Source organism: Pygocentrus nattereri, chromosome 20 (genome assembly GCF_015220715.1).
Source record: "Pygocentrus nattereri isolate fPygNat1 chromosome 20, fPygNat1.pri, whole genome shotgun sequence".
Lineage (NCBI taxonomy): Eukaryota > Metazoa > Chordata > Actinopteri > Characiformes > Serrasalmidae > Pygocentrus > Pygocentrus nattereri.
This window is the reverse complement of record NC_051230.1, coordinates 17,740,595-17,755,160: the sequence shown is the minus strand read 5'-3', so window position 1 is coordinate 17,755,160 and position 14,566 is coordinate 17,740,595. Positions and strand designations below refer to the sequence as shown.

At 39.5% G+C, this 14,566-nt stretch overlaps 1 protein-coding gene across 5 annotated transcripts in view; it reads right to left on the bottom strand.

Moving 5' to 3' along the window:
- si:ch211-130m23.3 (uncharacterized protein LOC558547 homolog) overlaps nucleotides 1–6,867 on the bottom strand; it is a 49,347-nt gene extending 42,480 nt beyond the window's left edge. For all 5 annotated transcript variants that reach the window (XM_017695570.2, XM_037531773.1, XM_017695572.2 and 2 more), the window contains exon 1: nucleotides 6,730–6,867. In XM_017695570.2, coding sequence (XP_017551059.1) covers nucleotides 6,730–6,785 — 56 coding nt within the window. In that variant the 5' untranslated portion in view covers nucleotides 6,786–6,867. The remainder of the gene's footprint in view (nucleotides 1–6,729) is intronic.
- Between the last annotated feature and the right edge of the window lie 7,699 nt (nucleotides 6,868–14,566).

Sequence of the window (14,566 nt, the reverse complement as noted above, 5' to 3'; positions counted from 1 at the left end):
TAACTGTATGGACAATAACTGTGATAAATGGTTGTACTGGGTTGGAAAGGTGATATTTTTTATCCTTTGCTTTTCTGTTTAATAATAGTAATAGTAATTTTCAGTCTTAGTCTTTGTCATTAAAAAATATAATAAAGCACAGTTAAGCAAAAGTTGTGGTTGTAGTATATTGTCTTTAATTTGAACGGAATTGTAAATACCAGAAATAATTCACTCTTTGCCTTCTTCTGGCTAGTTGAAAGTTCACCTGATGAACGAGAGCTGAGACAAATTTTTGCTTATGTGCTTTTCCTGTTGTTTTCCAGTCTGAAAACTGACGCTGTGGTGTTAAGATGTCCTTAATGTACACTGTATCACAGAGGTAGCTTTTCAAACAAGTATCTGCCTACAGAATAGACTGTTTAACCACAGCTTTTTAGAACAATTTCACCAACACATGAGCCAAAACTTTATAAGCATCTGCCTAACATGCTGTTGACCCTACATGTGCCACCAAAACAGCTCTGATCTGCGAGTCATAGACTCTGCAAGACCTCTGAAGGTGCCCTGTTGTATCTGGCACAAACATGTTACCAACAAGTCCTGTAAGTTGCGAGGTGGAGCCATGGATCAGGCTTGTTTTTCCAGCACATCCCACAGATGCTTGATTGGGGAATGTGATGACATGAGATCTGGGGAATTTGGAGACTGGGGCAACACCTTGAATTCTTTCTCATGTTTCTCAAAGCATTCCCCAACAATATGTGCAGTGTGGCAAGGTTCATTTATCTTAGAGGCCACTGCCATCGGGGAATATAACTGCCATGAAGGGTCTACCTGGTCTGTAATGAGTTTTAGGTACAATCGGGTGAAGCAAAATGATAGAAGCAGTTCTTCAAGTGTTCATCAAGTACTGATGACACCCACTAGACTCAGAAAAGCCTGTGATGTAATTTATCCTGATAACAAAATCATATAATCAAGCATTGCTACAACAGGCAAACTGTGTAATTTTATGATGCTACATATTATGCTTTATTGCGTAATTGGCTTATCACGAACTGCTCATTTTGGCTGAATGTGAAACAGATATGTCCAAAAAGAACACACTGTCTCTATAATGCTCCAGTTTCTGTGTCGGGCCCATTTAGTCCTTTAGCAGAGGATAAGATGCAATGGTTTGAGTGACAGCAGGAGTCGGCGGCTCTAAGCATCATCATCCTATGCAAATCTCATGAGCCTTCCTCTGCACATCACCAAGCACCCACTCGGCAGGATAGGTCTTGATGTCCTAATGCAGCCAATCAGAGACGCTGAAGCACAGGGGAGGATGGAGACGTAATCACATTAATTTGCTTACTTGCTTGCTGATTGTGACAAGAGAAGGGAGGAAGCTGGAAGGCTGAGTGGGACAGTGAAGCGTGCTGTGTGATAAACTTAGTTACATATTGTTCCATTCCAACAGAAGCTGCTACTGCTTCAGTTAACAAACCAAGATCTGCAATACCTACAAATGTCCAAGTCTCAGAAAAAGGCACAGAAGTGATGAGGCTTAAAGTGGATGTCAGGACATCTGACATCTTGAGAGAGGAGTCCATCAGGTCAACTGTGTCACAGTGGCACAGTGGTTATTACATCACCGAAAGCTTTTACATGAAATGGTTATGAATATGTTGTCTGATGTCTGGGCCATTGTTTTACAATAGTAAAGATAAGATATCCAAGTTTATAAATATATAAATATAACTGGATTAGATATCCAGTTTTTACACTATTTTACCATTATCAACATTAAATTTAAAAACTCAGGTAGGTTCACTAGTTTAAGACAGTAAATAGAATGGTTATATTTGCGTCATAGACATTGCAAACCCTGGTTCCTCTCACCATTACTGAAAAAGAAATCTGAGTCTGTCCCACTACAATGAGCTATTTCACACCAAACCTCTCTAAAATACTCTGTTTACATTTCAACTATGGAATAACAGAGTTTTTTTAAAATTGGTATTCCATTTTAACTCCTCCAGAACATCTCTCTTTCTCGCACATACCTTAACATGTCAAACAATAAAGAGCAGCTGAAAGCACCTAAAACGTTGACATGGTCTTCATGTACAAAATACCTCAATATTAAGCACTTGTTTTTCAGATTTATTTTTGCTGAATCTTGAGCGCATCAAAACCTTCACAACAACTCAATATATCAACTCTGCATCCTCCCAGCATATGAGATGATAAAAGTACACTGAACATGTTCAACTATGATGCAATACATTAAAGCTGCACAACGTCAGTTTTGGTTAAAATCGAAAGAAGTAGCATTACTGAATCTGGGGGGAAAAATGTGTGCATGATCTGCTGCGAATCATCCTATAAAGCCTGAAATAATTTAAAAGTCAGTAGCACTGGATCAGATTTTTGACATCATCATAAATCTTTACATATTGATGTCAGATGCCCAGGTTCAAAAACAAGGTTCAGCTCAATGTTTGCAAAATCAATAATACACTGATACACATATAATGACACTAGATAATTCACTTATATCCTCAGAAGACATGTCCTTCACCATGTTTTAACTTGACCTTGAGTTCTATTTCAATACTCTTTCAAGGCACTCTGAAACATGAGATTCAGCTGCTTGGGGAAGGGATCCAAACTACAGACATAACAAAATGTTCTTCCCCATATTGTGTGCAATTACAACTTTCCACCAGAGAGGTCTCCAAATCCCCAAAACTTACATAGTGTAGTTTAAAGTAGCAGTTATTAATATCCATCCATCCATCCATCCATTTTCTAAGCCGCTTCTCCGTCAGGGTCGCGGGGGGATGCTGGAGCCTATCCCAGCAGTCTTTGGGCGAAAGGCAGGATACACCCTGGACAGGTCGCCAGTCCATCGCAGGGCAGACAGACAGACACAGACAGTCACTCACACACTCACACCTAGGGGCAATTTAGCATGTCCAATTGGCCTGACTGCATGTCTTTGGACTGTGGGAGGAAACCGGAGAACCCGGAGGAAACCCACGCAGACACGGGGAGAACATGCAAACTCCACACAGAGAGGACCCTGGCCGCCCGGCCGGGGAATCGAACCCAGGCCCTCCTCGCTGTGAGGCGACAGCGCTACCCACCACGCCACCGTGCCGCCAGTTATTAATATTAATAACTGAAATTAATATTATTAGTTGAAAATGGAAACATTAGCACATCAATGTAGGGCACATTTTAAGCCACACTTCATTTTTGCTGTATCAAAAAAAGTATCAAATCAAGACACCTCTGTATACTGCCGAATCAAATTATTCTGTGAATAGATACACCCCAATAATTATACGGCTACATTAATAACACAATATACTTTAAACAGCTACAATATGTAAGTATGAACACACAATTACTACATTTACATCGCAATGTATCACCAAAATTCTTACCTGTGGCCATCAAACTCTATAACTCAATACGAAACTGTTCGTATGTGCAATAATAACAATTGTGTGTGCAATAACTCAGAGGGACACTAACTTAATTTAAATAATTGTAACTGCTTTATACCTGATGGTCCATATTACTATCACAATCACTGCCACCTTACTATACTCATAAGTACTTAAATCCTGTGTACATACTGTAAATCTCTCTATATTGTCTTAAATTATTAGTAAAGTGTTTATTTTTACATAAGCGGCTGCAACTGTAACAACTGCAATTTCCCCCTGGGATCAATAAAGGAATCTGAATCTGAATCTGAAATATGTAAAAAAAAAACACTAAGATTCACTCCCTGATATTTCCCATGCCACTGAGTAGATTGACATGCAATTACCATTAAGGCCACCCACCATTAAAGCCAAATCAATGAGCCCACACCCATGCTCCTTCATAAATCAGTTAATAAAAGTAAGACAATAATAAAGCTCTTCAATTGATTTATATTGTCATCAATGTAAACTTTTAAATCAAAGTCGACGTTTCTAGCAGCATCCATCCATCAAGACTGTCAAACAGGTAACACTGGCAAACAGAACATATGAGCTTCAAGGTTATGTTATTTGCTTAAGCAAGCTATGAGCTGAATAAAGGGCTGTAAACACAACGTGAGAGAACTCAGTTTTTTAAAAGGCTACGTCTGGTGTCACTCTCTTGAAAGAAAGCATAAAGCATCCTGCTGGCACACAGGGCTCTGAACCCCAGTAAACACAGCCAGAAACTGTAAGAAATCTGTCACACTGTAAAAACATTCAAACAGAAACATTTTCACAACTGACTGCTTCAGTGAGGCTTCATTGTACAACATGGATACTGGCTGGAATGACACTCAGTAGGTCATACAGTTTACATGAAAATACACACAAACCGTGCCTGCTTTATCACTGGAACATTTTTTTTCAGAAAACTACAGGAAAAGTCTACTAAAGTCTTCTGGAATTTGATCATTTACATTTAGATTTTTTGGCAGCGCACTGGATGAACTGGCTAAATTTATCAGATGAAAGGTCTGTGATCAAGTCAAAACACTGCCAAATGTGAAATGACAGAGCAAGAGTAGCTTACCATCTTCAGCAAGTAAGGATGGAACGATTTCAATACAGTACCAAAAATGGGATATCCTGTATTTCCTGTCACTTTTCAGTGGAGGAAACAAATCATACCATGTAAATATGAAGAATGTCAAGTAATTATTACTCTTATAAGCACTAACACAGTGGCAGTGATGACAGTGTTGGATTTTAACGTTGTAAATACTTTGCGCATATTTAATAATTATGGCATTTTTACGCTCCTGCTCACGTTTCTTGCAGTGGATGTTTGCCATAAACATTACACTTTCACATCCATGTTCACAAGGATTGACCATAGCTTCAGTATCTGTATAGTACAGTGCTAGGGTGGGTAATCAGGAGAGCTGGGATAATTCCAAGTGAGCTGGTAGCTTTTTGGGCCGGTGACTGTGAGCTAATGTATAGAATCAAGCACAAAATGCTCAGAGAAACTCTAAATGTTACATCCGAGTTTAGACTTGTAGTACTTTAGAGATTAAACCAGTTGACCCCACCTCAAGTGGTGCATAGTCATTTTGCTGATTGTAACTGAGTCTTGTGCAGTGGAAACAGATGAAGCTGAAGTTAGGTTCTTATTCTCATTCCCCATGCCACCTCAAATGAAGAATGCCTTCAGATGCCTGTAGGGGCACTAGTGTCTAAACGTTGCACTATTTAAAGTGGAACAGAAATTTGATTAAGAACCTAAGATCAGGCTCAAGAGATTAGCGTATCAAATTCAGTGCAATATCATGAATCTGTACTGGCTAATGCAAGAGGCAGTGCTCTACACAGTTCATTACCTTTTTTTTTTTTTGCATTATCAATACAGCCATTTTCATACCTGCATCATGTGAAGATGGGTAGAATTGAAAACAACAAACAATGCGTCACTGACAAGACAAGAATGAAAAAGCTACTTGAGGAGGATGAGGACATATCTGAGCAGATGCTCAAATATGTGATAAGAATGCCTTCATCTTTTTCTAAGATCTGCACAATGTTTGCACGCAGGTGTGTGTGGCAGGAGAAATACTGTAAGAGTTTGCGGGTCTGAAAACAAGGCCCACTCTGGCCTTGCAGAGAAAGTTGTTAATCAGTAAATTTAGCAGGTATTACTAGCTATAAATAACAAGGAAATTAAAATGCCCAATAAAGATCTGGTCTTAGGAGAATACATTATGTAGTAGTAGTAGTAGTAGTAGTAGTAATAATAATAATAAACATGTACTTATCTAGCACTTTTTATTTTATTTAAATATAAGTGAAACACTGGACCAACAAAAACGCTATTCTCTAAATCAAAATAATATCACAATTACAAATAAATATAAAATGGGCCACAGTATTTCTAGCCATGTGTGGGACAAAAACAATGTTCTTAACCTGGATTTAATAACATCAATTAAGCTTTCTTTCCTAATATTCTCTGGAATAGTTTTTAAGAAAGTACAGGAGCTTTTAAGAAAATGATCTTCCACCAACTGAGCTGCTAGTGATCTAGCCAGCCCCAGCCAAGCCATGCAGGTTATTGGAAGATAAGAGCTTTAAATGCCATAAGCAAGACCTGAGCCAGTGTGAAAGCCAACAGGACGCCAGTGTAAAGTGAGCAGGACCATAACAGCACGTTTAAAACTTTCTTTACCTGGTAAACACACAGGCTTACGATCAGAAATGAGACAGCAGGACAGTTAGTTTAATCTACAGTGACTGTAAACACAATCCGTATTTTTAGGAGCCAAACCAGAATCAGAGCAATCGAGACTTTTCAACAGAGAATCATCACATCAGAGCCGACTTTCGTCTCAGCCCCTCAGGAGGACTCAAAGCAGCAGTCAGAGCAGCAGCTGAAGGTTTGGCCAGGGTGGAAGAATTCGGTGCCATGTTTTCAGCAACGGCGAATTAACCACAGCCCGGTGAACACACGACACCCCACACACGGAACCGCGCCAGCCAGCCAGCCAGCCAGCCGGCCAGCCAGCCAGCCAGCCAGCCTCGCCCTCCTTCACACATCTTTCAAAACGTCTAACGTAAACAGAGTGACGCGCGAGCTCTTCTCCTCAGAGCCGGGACTGTTTGACTGATTCAAACGCAGCCGTGTGCGCCTCCCCGCTCGCCTGGCTCCCGTAATGGCGCGGCAGGGTTCTCCCCTCCTCTCTCTCCTCCTCCCTCCTTCTCTTCCCGTTAAAAGAAATGAACTTACTTTTCTCTGGCTTGGCTGTCGGACGGCACGCGCACGCTCCTGCTTCTGGAGTACATGCTGGAGCCCCGCTGACTGCCGCGCACCTGTCACGCACTCAAGCCGGACACCGTCACCATGGCGACTCACGCAAGGTCTACAGCCATTGGCTGGGCGGCGGCGAGGGCACGCCCCTTTTCTGTAGCTCTCCAGTAATCAGCCACTGCGAGGCCACGCCCTTCCAGGCGCCCCCGCGTGGCTTTAAAATGTCACCTCACATGTTGGCAAAGTGACCCCGCAGGAGCCGACGCGGTCCGGCCGAACACATACATGCAGCCGTGCGCTGTTCCCGCACGGGGGGATTTAAAAGCACCTGCTCGTCCACAAGTTTGTAGACACCTGCCCAACCAACGTTTCTTCCGAAATAAAAAGGGGAATTTCCACCGATTTTTCAAAATTTCAGCAAAGAGATGTCAGCAAGAGCGCTTTTCACAGCGGTGTTCATAGGAACCAGGGGCTGCAATGTCTCCAGCACAACAATAGCCATTTTATTTGTTATTTAAAACTCCCAGTGTTCTTATGTAATGGTGATGATGGAAGTTTTCGTAGGTACTATTTTGCTTTGTGATGCCCTGCATGTGCCCCTCCACCACAAATGTATTTCAAATATGGATGTTTTAGTCCAAAATCTTCTCAGAACTTTCATACAACAATGTCTCATATAGTCACTTTCTGTTATGCAGCTTTTAGGGGCTCTTCATCTGGTTCCTATCACCAGCACTGCAAAACATCTGACTCAGTAAGTGTCTCTAGAGTGGAGCATTTCACATCAAACCACTCTGATTGACATTACATCCATCTTAGCAATTTGACATACAGATATTAAATCTGCCACTTAAAAAATGGGTACTCACTTTGAAGGTCATTAATAGGGAGCTTGCCCTCCTTTGATGGAGTAACAGACTCTTCTGGGAAGGCAAACATCCCATTGTATCCCATTCAGTTGAACATGTGTGCACCTTAAATAAGTAAAACTATGTATGTATGTATATTAAATTTATAGGCCTATATTAAAAGTTTTTGATACTGCTGACTAGTCATTTAAATTGGTATTACCCTATAATTCTAATCTTTTTATGATATTTATGTGTCTTCAAGTTGATTATGACCCCTGGTGACAATGTAGAGTGTTTCAATAGAATATCCTGTCTTGGCGTTGATTGTATAGGCTTGCACATGAAATCCTGATCAGAACTTCAATGTAATTCCACCAGCTTCTCTCATTGGCTTAACCATATTGCATCAGGAAATTGGGCTTATACAGTCTTTGCAGTTCATAAACCTATCAAATATCACCTTGGCATGGTTTCAACAGGCAAGCGTTAACTACTTCACAGTATATGAGCAACACACAAAAAAGATGTCATTAAAAAATGTATAATAATGTCACGATTAGCCCCTCCCAGTCCTGTCCATGTGTTTGTGTTGTATTTTGGTTTAGCCGCATGTTCTTTGTTTTGGTTTTGTAGTCCAGCCCCCTTGTTTAGTGACTCTGCCCCTGATTGTTCCCACCTGTGTCTTGTGATCCCTTGTTGGCCCTGTTGTATAGAAGCCCTGTGTTTGGCCTTTGTCTTGACTGGTCTTTGTCTGAATTGGCGGATGTATTGTATTCTCGTGGTGTTTGGTGTTGGATTCAGTTTTCATTTCGTCATGTCTGTCCCTCCTGCTCTCCGTGTTGGATGTTTGAACCTGGACTGTCTGGACTATGACCCTGGATTTGCCCTTAAAAACTTCGCTTACCTCAGCACATGCGTCCGCCTCCTCGCTCCCATCTATTACAAATAAACGGTAGGGCGCCATGTATAGGGGATGTTATTACTAGATAAACGTTCCAGCACAGTAAAATCATTTCTACATCAAGACACCTCTATAATGGCATAACCCCCAGCTCATGAGTCATATATAGCATTGCAGGTAAATATGTTACTTCAAATTCTAAATAGTAGCGTTTAGATTGGGTGATTTGTTTTTTTAATTGCTACTTTATCAGGACAGCACAATGAATTAACCTCCATTTTCCACTTCTGCACCATGATTACCATTTAACACTTTGCCTTAGTAAGTCATTAGCTTTCTTCTCCAGTAATGAGCTCGCTTGGGTCTTAAATATATCATATTTGGCCAATTGTTTGGCAGCATGTTTATGTGTTTCATAAGATGCGCAGCATCTCCCACTCATTGTAAACCAAAAATGATTGGTTGATTCCTCTGTCACTTCTTAATTATGCTGATAGTTAACACATTAGGGCCTTTCTTTAACTCTTGAAGTCATAACCCATAGGAGAGTTCTCTTACTAAGGGGTTTCCCTCTGCATTTGGCAGACACTCTCATCCAGAGCAGCTTCTACTAATGTTACATAGGTAGGTTATTGTAGAGTTGAGAGTCTTTCCCAGGGATGCTTGCAGAAGGATATTCATGCCTGGATGGGGAATCAAACTCCAAACTGCTTGGTAGGGAGCAGAGGTGTTACCCCCTATGCAACATGAAGCACAAGCTAAAGCCCAGAAAAGTGATGGTTAACACTGCTGCATTGCACCTGGCAGACTGGAGTTTGATTCCCCATTCAGGAAAGAACCAAGACTCCTAACGCTATATTAGCTACCTATATAAAATTGATCTCAACCCTGGACCTGGAGAGCTGCCTTCCCGCATAGTTTAATTCCAACCGGTATCCAATAAGCTGCCTTACTTAACTTCAATACATCTAACCCAGCCAGTCAGGGATTTGGGAAGAAGGTGATTAGCTGAAGCAGGCCAGGATGTTTACCATGGAAATATAGCTATTTTACTCATGATCCAAAACCATCAGTGAACCTACACACATCTACTGTGTTTTTATGTAATATTGGTAAAGGTAAAATAATGTTAAATCTGAAAAAAGAAAATGGGCACTATTTATTTTAAAATATGCTTCAGGCCAAAATTTCATCATAAAGCTTTGGAAAAGACCCTGTGATGTAGAATTTAGGTTCCTATCACCACCACTGTGAACAAATCATTCATTTTCTCTAGCATGGAGTATTAAATCACTCTGAATGACCATTCAACTATACAGAAAATGTGAAAAATCAGTGGAAGGCCAAACCCAGCACTCCAAACTTTATCAATAGTTAAACTGCTTAAGCATGATACCTTATAGCTCAAAATTTCAAATAAGCACACAATGTTTTCTCACTTTATACTAAATGTGAGTATAAGGTAGGCTTTTGGAACAATGCAGTGCAATTCTTTTCTTATTTATGGGCAAGCATGCAAGAAACATTCATATTCACTTGTGAAGAAAAGCAGTAGTCACAATGCTACTATGGATGGCTATTAAATATTTCACAGTAGGCCGTGTGTCTATTACTTAAGTTTACTGTAAATAATATCCAGAGAAAGATTCATTTTCATATTGGAGCAACACTTACATGATGTTCATTACCGAAGTTACTATGCATAGCAAGCCGTTCTGATTATTCACAAGAATGGGCGATGCCTGAGGGTGAGCAGGAGATAATCTCGAACAGGGAAAGTAGCTTTTGGGAAAACATTAGGTGGATGAGCGCCAAAGTAATTATAAGCTCTGTTAGTCATCTTTCCATTTTCTCCAATTTCAAAAATCACCTGCAGGCCTGTAGTGGAATATGATACAACTTGTTTTTCATTCTGCAGATAGTCTTAGCCGAAGAGCATAATGAAATAATTTATTACGACTTGAAGTGCCTTAAACCACACGTGAATACCATTTTGAACAATTGACATTTATGCCAAATTCAACCAGAATTTTGTATTTATAATTTCTGAATATATCAGCAATGATTAAAAAGATGGGAATTTGTAGGTGTGACCAACCAACATGTTAAATGCTTATATTTGAATATATAAATGGTTTTCAGTCTGTATGGAAAGCATGACTTAGTCACAGGTGCATTATCTTTACTGTCCTTATACACATGCATGTGACAGTTAAAAGCCCTTTTTGCTAGTTGTATTTTGAAAATAAACAGAAAATAGAATCATGAATATGTAGGAGGATCAATAAAGTAAAGTAAATAGCAAGTAACATTTAATTAAGTTATAATAACAAGTATTAAAGGAGTTGGAAATGGAATAAAACTTAATATTCAACAATGACCGTATAAAGCTACATAATGCCACATGCCATGCAGCATGAAATTAAGAGCCCAGTTCAATTCAATTCAAATGCAGTTTAAGATTATTCACATTCTACATACATGAGATACATACATACATGAGATACATACATACATGAGTATACAATATAGCCAAATGTGTTTGAGCTATTTTGAGTCATATAAGGCATCATAGGCTATACAAAAGATTTGCAATTCACATGCAGTACCACGGTGGTGAAGAGGTGTACAAAGGTTCAGTGTGAATTGATGACTTTATAATAATGCTTAAAGTTCACAGTTCAACAGTATAACAGCACACACAGACATTTATGCAAAGCTGTCTTCTTAAAGCCATTTGCACTTACAAATGGTATGAATGAGTTTTGAATAAAATTTTTAGTTCTTTTTTTTCAGTTTTGGATCTAATTCAGTTTTTCTTGAGAATCTAAATATTTTAGCCAGATGTTTATAGACTAGATTTGTTCTGCATTAGAGTAGGTATCCCAAAGCATAGCACTTAAATGAGCATTGAACTAGCACTTAAATGAGCATTGAATAATAAGCTGCACTTATTTTATTTATTGTATTGTATCTTATTGTTATTGTATTGCATTGAATGGCACAGAGTTCTGCATTCAACTCTGTTTCTTTTTCTCTTGGTGTCTGCAGTGACATATTTGTCTCTAGCAGTATCTGAACTCAGGACTGTCTTTTCTCTAAGCTATTGGTAACTAGCAAGATACTTTAGACTGACAAAGCACTTCTTGTAAGTCGCTCTGGATAAGAGCGTCTGCTAAATGCTGTAAATGTAAATGTAAATGTAAATGCATAGTTTGGCATGACTTTTGTAAATGCTAATATAGCTCACTGGGCTGATACATCTAAAATCGCTAAAGCCAAAAGAGACACACATGAAAGGGGCATGTATGGCACTAGTGAAACTGAGTCTGAGACAGTAGCAGATATAGCATTTATATGTATATACACTATATTTTCAAAAGTATTCGCTCGTCTGCCTTCACATGCACATAAACTTGAGACATCCCATTCTTAATCCATAGGGTTTAATATGATATCGGCCCACCCTTTGCAGCTATAACAGCTTCAACTGTTCTGGGAAGGCTTTCCATAAGGGTTGGGAGTGTGTTCATGGGAATTTTTGACCATTCTTCCAGATGCGCACTTGTGAGGTCAGACACTGATGTTGGATGTGAAGGCCTGGCTCACAGTCTCCGCTCTAATTCATCCCAAAGATGTTCTATCGGGTTGAGGTCAGGAATCTGTGTAGGCCAGTCAAGTTCTTCCACACTAAACAAGATCTTTATAGACCTTGCTTTGTGCACTCGTACGCAGTCATGTTGGAAAAGGAAGGGGCCATCCTCAAACTGTTCCCACAAAGTTGGGAGCCTGACACTGTCCAAAATCTCTTGGTCTGCTGAAGCATTAAGAGTTCCTTTCACTGGAACTCTGAGCCCAACTCCTGAAAACCAACCCCACACCATAATCCCCCCTCCACCAAACATTACACTTGGCACAATGAAGTCAGACAAGTACCGTTCTCCTGGAAATGGCCAAACCCAGATTCATCCATCAGATTGCCAGATGGAGAAGCATGATTCGTCAGACCAGAGAACACATCTCCACTGCTCTAGAGTCCAATGGTGGCGCTTTACACCACTGCATTCAACGTTTTGCATTGCACTTGGTGATGTAAGGCTTGGATGCAGCTGCTCGGCTATAGAAACCCATTTCATGAAGCTCTCTATGCTGTTCTTGAGCTAATCTGAAGGCCACATGAAGTTTGGAGGTCTGTAGTGATTGACTCTGCAGAAAGTTGGCGCCCTCTGTGCACTATGCGCCTCAGCATCCGCTGACCCCACTCTGTCATTTTACATGGCCAACCACTTTGTGGCCGAGCTCCTGCCATTCCCAGTCACTTCCACTTTGTTATAATACCACTGACAGTTGAATATTTAGTAGTGAGGAAATTTCACGACTGGACTTGTTGCACAGGTGGCGTCCTATCACAGTACCACTCTGGAATTCACTGAGCTCCTGAGAGTGACCCATTCTTTCACAAATGTTTGTAGAAGCAGTCTGAAGGCCTATGTGTTTGGTTTTATACACCTGTGGCCATGGAAGTGATTGGAACATCTGAATTCAATGCATGGAGGAGTGAATACTTACATGCAATATAATGTTAATATCAATTGAATTCCTCAGTGCAAGACTTGTTATCACTGCCATCATGTGGCCAATGGTATGACTTACATTTTCAAAAACTTAAAAAAGGTTTTTGATGAATCTGTTGATTATCTTAGTTTTCCTGGTCCTCAAGGGCAACAGCAAACTATAAATGCAAGTACAATAATATAGCAGTATTTACTAGAGATAATATAGCAAGTTAACTTAGCATTAACAAAAATGGTGAATTTACTATCAGTGGATAATTGTCATAGAAATGTCAGTAGTTGTAGTTCATTTATATAATATAATATAATATATAGGCAACTTGTTGCATAGCAAGTTTTATGCACAAAGGAAATTCACAAATCAAAACTTTAAAGGTCAATTAAAGACAAGTGCTGTTAAAACTTAAATAAAAATAAAATGATAAATTAATGTAAATAAAGCAGGTAATAACTAAATACAGATTAAAGTTGCAATGGGAAAACTAAATAGCAGTAAGAATAATGTCTTTAGAAACAAGTCTTAGACCTCAATTACAAGCACACGAAAAAATAAATGTTTTAAGCTTTATTTTTAAAAATGTTAAATTTGGGGCACATTTAAGATCTTCTGAGAACTGGTCCCAGTGGCAGCATTAAAGCTACATGTTACTTCCCTCTTTACTAAGTATAATTTTATTATATTAAATTAGATGATTATATTATACAATATTACATGATATAACTGAACATGCTCAAGGAACATGTTGATGAGGCCATTGTTGTTAATGTAAATGGCCATTTTTCTTTCATACAGTAATGGGATTTCAGAGTAAAACAAAGTACCAGGGAGGGTCGCTTTTATGTTACGAGCTTTCATGTAACAATAGGTGGGTATGATTGGAAGGAAAAACATTATTGTATTGGTTAATATTACCTTCCCTGCCTGTTGGGGCATAATGACATCATAATAACTCAGACAACAGTTTAGAGGTGAGCAAAAGTCACAAAAGTACTTTTCCAATGTAACCATCATCAGTCGGAAAGATGGCCTGAGAGCAAACTGCCTTAGAATCATTTCATAAACATGCTCGATGTACAGTATATCTCAAGTGTTCCCTTAAAACTTTTTTAAAGTTTAGCATCTAGTATCTAGTATTAACTTACAAGCCATCAACTGTATGACACTATGATACCTTTATGTTTGAATTGCAGTATGTAGGCTTAAGCCTCCTGACATTGCGCCCCCCCCCCACACACACACCTGTCGGACCAAATTTGCATCCCTGAGACTACAGAGACTACTACTTAATCTACAACTGCAACTGTGTTATACATGGGAAAATGTGTTGAAGAAATAAGTTGATAAAATGATTCGTTTATGTTGACTGTGGTCTGTTCTTCCACCTTCACACTGGTTTATTTGGCTGCATGTCTCACTTGCTATAGTTAAGGTCAATGTACACCATTCCATCCCAAAAAGAGCACAAAACCTCCTCTTGGATTTGTTGAAA